The sequence below is a fragment of the Daldinia vernicosa genome, assembly GCF_022497035.1.
Source record: "Daldinia vernicosa strain CBS 139.73 unplaced genomic scaffold F5Y00scaffold_2, whole genome shotgun sequence".
Lineage (NCBI taxonomy): Eukaryota > Fungi > Ascomycota > Sordariomycetes > Xylariales > Hypoxylaceae > Daldinia > Daldinia vernicosa.
In genome coordinates this window covers 205,725-211,787 of record NW_025953918.1, presented here as the reverse complement: position 1 = coordinate 211,787, position 6,063 = coordinate 205,725, and the positions used below count along the sequence as shown (strand labels likewise).

Below are 6,063 nucleotides of genomic sequence, written 5' to 3'. Positions count from 1 at the left end.
CCGTGTTAGTTTTTTTTTTTTTGGTTTTTTTTTTGTTTTTGTTTTTTTTTTTTTTTGTTGGTTTTTTTTTTTTTTTTTTTTTTTTTTTTTCCCCCCCCCCCCCCCCCCCCCCCTTTTTTTTTAGTGATACCTACATGCGAATAATGATACAGTACGTCAAGGACCAAACGATTTCCACACTCATGTTGACGACTGCGTCGACCCACGCCAAACCCCTCCCCGTAGAGGGCAAGCAGAAACAGGACCTTTTCTTAGTCTATCGCGAGTACCCTCCCCCTCTTGCTCGTTCGATTGATAAGAGCTTATCCAAAGATGGCTTTCGTGCCGTGTATACCGATCTTTTCTCCCATCATAAGATTCCGGTAGGCTCTCTGATCATCTCGCTTATCGACATCGAAAGTATCACACTCCTCCACCGGGACGAGACGTATTTTCAAGCAATCCAAGCCATCATTGCCAAGAACCCAACAGTCCTATGGGTATCAGCAGGCGACTACGCCGAGTCCTCAGTTATGAAGGGCATGTGGCGATGCGTTGCCAATGAAAATGTCCTCTTGAATATGGCCATGATCGAAGTAGACAAAAACCACCTTGGTTCCCTGTCGAGGACTGCCGATTTGATCTCGTATAAATTTAACGAATTGCACGCATCGCCAAATCGTAATATTGATCTAGAGTGCGTTCTACAGAACGGCGCTTTGTACATCGAACGCTTTTTGTCAGACGAGGCGCTGAACGAACAGTTCCGCCTGTGTCGCGGGCCTGCCGAGGACTTTGAAGAACGCCCACTGGAAGCTCAAAGCGCACTCAGAGCAAACTACAAGCAGCCCGGCCTGCTTTCTTCGTTATATTTCAGCCTCGATCCCGCGTTCTTCATGCCATTACGGGATGACTGGGTCGAAATCAAGACGCAAGCTATCGGACTCAACATGAAGGTGAGCAGTGTAAGTTCGTCCGTTTATAAACTCAATGCTGACAAGCTCCGAACAGGATCTCGCCGTAGCTACTGCCAAGTTCGACTGGGATTATTTAAGTACCGAGGCAGCTGGTATAGTATCTCAGGTTGGCTCTGCAGTTACGTCTTTGCGAGCCGGAGACCGCGTATTCGGGTTCATACCCGGGAACATGGGCAACTACATGAGGTCTCCAGTTACTTCGGTATCAAAGATCCCGGAGGGAGAGTCATCATTTGCTTGCGCAGCTTCGATGTCGGTTGCATACCTTACCGCTATTTATGCACTGAAGCATCTCGCTAGACTTTCGGAGGGCGAGTCCGTCCTCATCCAGTCCGCAGCCGGCGGGCTTGGTATGGCGGCCACGCGCATTGCTAAGTCTCTAGGCGCAAAGATATACGCAACGGTCGGGAGCAATGCTAAGCGAAAGAAACTGATCGAAGAGTTCGACATCCCCGCCTGCCGGATTTTTCACTCTCGGGACATGAGTACTGTGGACGAGATCATACGAGCCTCTGGGAGAGATGGTATCGATGTCATCCTCAATAACGCTGGCGGAGACTATATGTATGAGATATGGAAGTGCATCGCCCCTTTAGGTCGATTTATCGATGTGGGAAGGACGGATGTTCTTGGAAAAGGCAAGTTAAGTTTGGAAGTTTTCACACGAAATGCCACATTCTCGTCCTTTGATATGGGGTTGATATATCGTCAAAGGCCGGAATTAGTGGAAAGGTAAGCAGATAGCTTCCTTTACTCACAGTAGTAGACTACTTTCGTCATATCCTTCTAACGTAATACAGTCTGATGCAGGAGTTAACGAAGCTATGGGCTGATGGAATCATCGGTCCCATCGACCATATCACTACTCTGGATATCTCGGAGTTAGAGTCTGCCATGTCGTTTTTCTCTAGGGGACTGCACACCGGCAAGATGGTCATGACTTTCCAAAACCCCAAGGCAAAATTGAAGGTTAGCTGCCACAAACTCCTCTGCATCAGTCCTTTCCCCCCTGTGTTCTCCATATAAGCTTACTATTATAGATTGCGAGGCCTGCTAATAGGGCGTCTTTTGATACAAATGCTGCCTATATCCTAGTTGGATGTTTGGGCGGACTTGGACAAAGTCTAGCTAATTGGATGGTCGAACGTGGAGCTCAACATCTCATATTCCTTTCTCGGTCTGGCGCAGAAAGACCTGGTTCAACTACCTTTATAGAAGGATTGGTAAGATCTGGTGTACAGACTGAAATTATTCGATGTAGTGTCACCGACCGTGACGCTCTCACGTCTGTTATAGAGCGGGTCTCTAGCAAGACACTCGTCAAGGGTGTCGTCCATGCCGCGATGGTGGAGGGTGTAAGTCTAATCTATTCTTCTACTAGAGCACTACCAATATAAGTTAACCCGACATAGGATGCCTTCTTCGACAAGACAAATTACTCACAAATCCATCAAGTCCTCGCTCCCAAGGTTACAGGCACCATAAATCTTCACCATGCTACCCTACACCTCCCTCTCGACTTCTTCCTCATGACTTCATCCTTTACTGCATCAGTCGGTATCGCGTCACAATCTGCTTACTCGGCTGCTAATGCTTTCCAAGACGCCTTTTCCCGATTTCGTATCTCCCAAAATCTCCCGGCCATCTCACTAGCCATTGGGACAGTTTTGGAGATCGGCGTCGTGGGAGACAATGACGGGTTTAAGCAGATGCTTCAACGCAATGGCTCGTACGGCCTATCTGAGACCGAATTTCTGCATTTACTCGAAGGGGCGTTGTGCCAGTCATCCTTATCGCCTATACACGAATCCGAACTTTATAAGCTCGACCCCTACTCCTCGGCTCAGATACTACTCAGTTTCGAGCCTAGTCGCTTAGTTCCGTACGTGGCAGGAAATCGTCTCAACGACCTCTTGTGGTATAGCAATCCCCGCTTCCAAGCCATCAGACAATCCATTTTTGATCGAACGCAAGAGCACACTTCAAAGGGTATTGGAACCCCAGGGGACGTGTCTTCGCTTTCAGAAAAACTCCAAGCAGTAAATTCAACTGAGGAAAAGGCGTCGATCGTGCGCGAAGTTATTGCCGAGCGACTTGCAAAGCTACTAAATGTTGCGCCCGACGAATTAGACATAGGTAAACCAATGTCACAATATGGATTAGACAGCTTAGTAGCTGCGGAACTACGAAGCTGGCTGATCAAGACGTTTGGTGTGGATGTAACGCTCCTTGACTTGTTGAGCAAGGGAAAGAGTATAGCAGATTTAGTGTCTGCAGCTACGGAAAAGAGTACGGAGTAATATGAACGATATCACAGCTAGTATTGGGTTACCATAGCTAGATAATTACAGGGGTTAATAGTATGCAACAATATCACATGTCAACTCATTACATCTTAACACCGTAAATCACATGCTACATCGACATTCACATCACATCACAAAACATACAGGAATAACATGTGCAAATATACCGACCCCAAACCACAACACTCTGTATTGTGATGACCGAGTCGCTAGTATAGGTCGTAATAAAAACTAGGTGCCGCTGTGATATTACTCAACCAGGCACAAATGTCAATCCGGACAATACCGGCCGAACGTAAAAAAAACACTCTATACGTAATAAAACCGCAAAAACCCAAGAGGGCGCCTCCAGTCCCCTTGTCTTATTCTATCGTCATACGAGGTATCCCATCCGTGTAAAACGCCGCCTAATGCTTAGCAGTGACCTTGTCGCCAGTCAGCTTTTCAACGTAACTCTTGGCCCTGTTTCGCGGTTCTGGTTAGCAACGTAGTTCTTGTTCTCGTTTGCGCCGGAAGCAAAAAACTTACATATCACCCATAGCCACCATGCAAACCGTCTGCCAAACGCCTAACCCAATACGCGGCATCACGCCACGGTACAAGCCCTTGAGACCGTTGGTCTCGTAGATGTATTTGAAAGTGTTTCCGACCGTCATCTTCTTGGGACGGTTGGGGTCTTCCTTCTTGCTCTGCATTTCCACGCGAATGACCTCGATCGGCTGGTTCCAGGCCGAGAGACCACCACCTAAGGCAGAAGCGGTAATCTTCTCAAGCGCGCTAAGCTTCTCGCCGTTCTCCTTGTGGGTGATACGACGGATGCCCTGTTCTGCCAGACGCGACAGACCGAAGCGCGAACCCCAGTTGGTCATCTGGCGGATCGCCACGGCGTTGACACCGCGATTGATACCCCGGATACCCTCCTTGCGGTAGATTCCCATGAAAGTCTGGAACGTGCTCGGTGGCTTGACACCCGACGCCGCCAGCTTGTGCTGCGTGATCTCGACCGTCTTCATGCAAGTGCAGAAACCCATTGTGGCGTATGCTTGGGCGACACCACCCGTCACACCACCGATAATACCGCTACCGAAGTCCGAAGCGCCTGCGACTCGGGCATAGTATTCAGCTTCGGAGGCGACGAAGAGCAACACGGCGCCCTTGGTCGAGGCTTCGATCCAGGCCCAGGGAATGAGACCCTGGTAGACTGCGACGGGAAGACTACATGTTAGCGGGGTGTTTGACTCGGATGGGGGTTTCAATGGCCAAAATATCGGAGCTAACGGCTACTTACATCCAAAGACACCGCCACGGTTCCAGATGGAGCGCAGAGCAGCTGCGAAGGAATCGCCTCTGTTCGCAGCGAGATGAGTCTTGCAGACCTCCAGGGGCTGGCCGAGCGTAGTGACCTCGAACAAGTTGAGGCCGGCGCCGAGTAGCAAGTTGGAGAACTTAATGGGCTTCTTCTCCAAATTCTTCTCCGTAAAAGGGGGGACGGCCCCGGAGGCAGCAACGGTGGCGGTGGACATTTCCAGATAGGATTCGTTAATGGAAAGGGGCCTGACCAAGGCAATCGGGTGCTTCTTCGCAAGTAGAGTAAAAGGGAGGGGGGAGACGACGGATTAACCTTCGAAGAGTATAACGATTGGTGTTGAGGGATGAAAAAAAGAAGAAGATGGATGGTAAAGTTGATATTGTGAGACGGGGAGAGACGGGGAAGTCAAAACGTAAAGGCAATAAGGGATCGGAGTCGGGGAGTTTCTCAGCAAAACGGGCGTATGATTGGTGTCGGTGAACGGATTACGACTGCCGTAAGCCTGCAGCGTACTACGGAGGGAGCTACGAGGGGCGGTGGTCAGCAAAGCCAGCCAGGCACTAGGCTGCTAGGTCAACAAGGTCAAGAAGCCTCGGCCGCATGTGGTAATGAAAGGTACCACTAGTTAGTATATTCTAGCGCCTGTATTTAGCCAATGGAATAGGAGTTAATATCTACTAGCGTAGGTACCTACGTAACTAGTACCTGTAGATTGGATTCAATTGCTTTTATTACTGGGCAACTGGAAATATCATGACTCAATATCATACGGTTAATGGTATGTATATTCATTTTGATTTCTGATTTTTGATTCCTTTTACCACTTCGGATGATATATTTTGTATATTTCAGCCTGACTTCAGCTGATAGAATTATCGTTTTCAAGCCACTATTACCAAGCCGTATAATAAGTATAGCAAGTACCTCAGCACTACCTACATATCTCCAGGCCTCAGATCCCTCGGGAACTTTGTTGAACGCTCTCTCAACAATTGCCAAGATCCCAGTGATACGCGCGCCGCCCGATAATCTCGCAGCTTCCCCATCAACCAACCATGTTTGCTAGTTTAATTCCAACTCAACAAGCTGCCCGGATTTTCCCCAAATCTTCCTGGTTTATTAATAATCTATTAATATCGTTATCGTCAGTCCATCGGCTTCGTACATATACCTATACCTATGCAAGTGCCACCAAATTTATCAAATCCGCTAGACTTACACTCCATGTGGCTTGATGACTTTTACAAAGTTACCTATAGATTGAATGGACTCAAGTACCTTGTAATAACGAGCAGAGTGTTGAAAGTAGTTAATGTTTAATTGCATCTACCTATACAAGATTCAATCATGACGTATTATTGTACAAGTGCAGCTTTTTGGTATCGCTAGGAGCATCTCTAATTCAAACCCCCCGTGATACACCACTGCTCTCGGGTAGACCGTTCTATTTCCGTTTGTGAAACATGCTCTTTTCAGACGAAAGGAAAAATGC

At 48.0% G+C, this 6,063-nt stretch overlaps 2 protein-coding genes across 2 annotated transcripts in view; one reads left to right on the top strand and one right to left on the bottom strand.

Annotated features, from left to right (window-relative positions):
* The window catches only part of F5Y00DRAFT_269122 (putative polyketide synthase), a gene marked incomplete at its 5' end in the record, with an annotated part of 8,702 nt that extends 5,439 nt beyond the window's left edge, over window positions 1–3,263 (top strand). Inside the window, 5 exons of the mRNA XM_048012380.1 lie at window positions 153–944; window positions 991–1,688; window positions 1,757–1,925; window positions 1,997–2,311; window positions 2,369–3,263. Of these exons, the coding sequence (XP_047869633.1) occupies window positions 153–944; window positions 991–1,688; window positions 1,757–1,925; window positions 1,997–2,311; window positions 2,369–3,256 (2,862 nt within the window). The 3' untranslated portion in view covers window positions 3,257–3,263. The remainder of the gene's footprint in view (window positions 1–152; window positions 945–990; window positions 1,689–1,756; window positions 1,926–1,996; window positions 2,312–2,368) is intronic.
* A 140-nt stretch (window positions 3,264–3,403) lies between these two features.
* F5Y00DRAFT_223364 (mitochondrial carrier) lies at window positions 3,404–5,163 on the bottom strand. Its single transcript, XM_048005865.1, has 3 exons — window positions 4,551–5,163; window positions 3,791–4,463; window positions 3,404–3,724 (listed from the first exon to the last, which is right to left on the bottom strand). Exons 1-3 carry the CDS (start codon window positions 4,783–4,785, stop codon window positions 3,670–3,672), a joined length of 963 nt encoding a protein of 320 aa, XP_047869632.1. The 5' UTR covers window positions 4,786–5,163; the 3' UTR covers window positions 3,404–3,669.
* Window positions 5,164–6,063: the final 900 nt, after the last annotated feature.

What these genes read in the sequence shown, in the direction of transcription:
- F5Y00DRAFT_223364 (XM_048005865.1), bottom strand. Translation starts at nt 4,785, where the DNA reads ATGTCCACCGCCACCGTTGCTGCCTCCGGGGCCGTCCCCCCTTTTACG. An exon ending in CCGTGGCGGTGTCTTTGGAT is followed by an intron (nt 4,464 to 4,550) that starts GTAAGTAGCCGT and finishes TTCCCGTCGCAG; the next exon opens with TCTACCAGGGTCTCATTCCC. An exon ending in ATGGTGGCTATGGGTGATAT is followed by an intron (nt 3,725 to 3,790) that starts GTAAGTTTTTTG and finishes ACCGCGAAACAG; the next exon opens with GGCCAAGAGTTACGTTGAAA.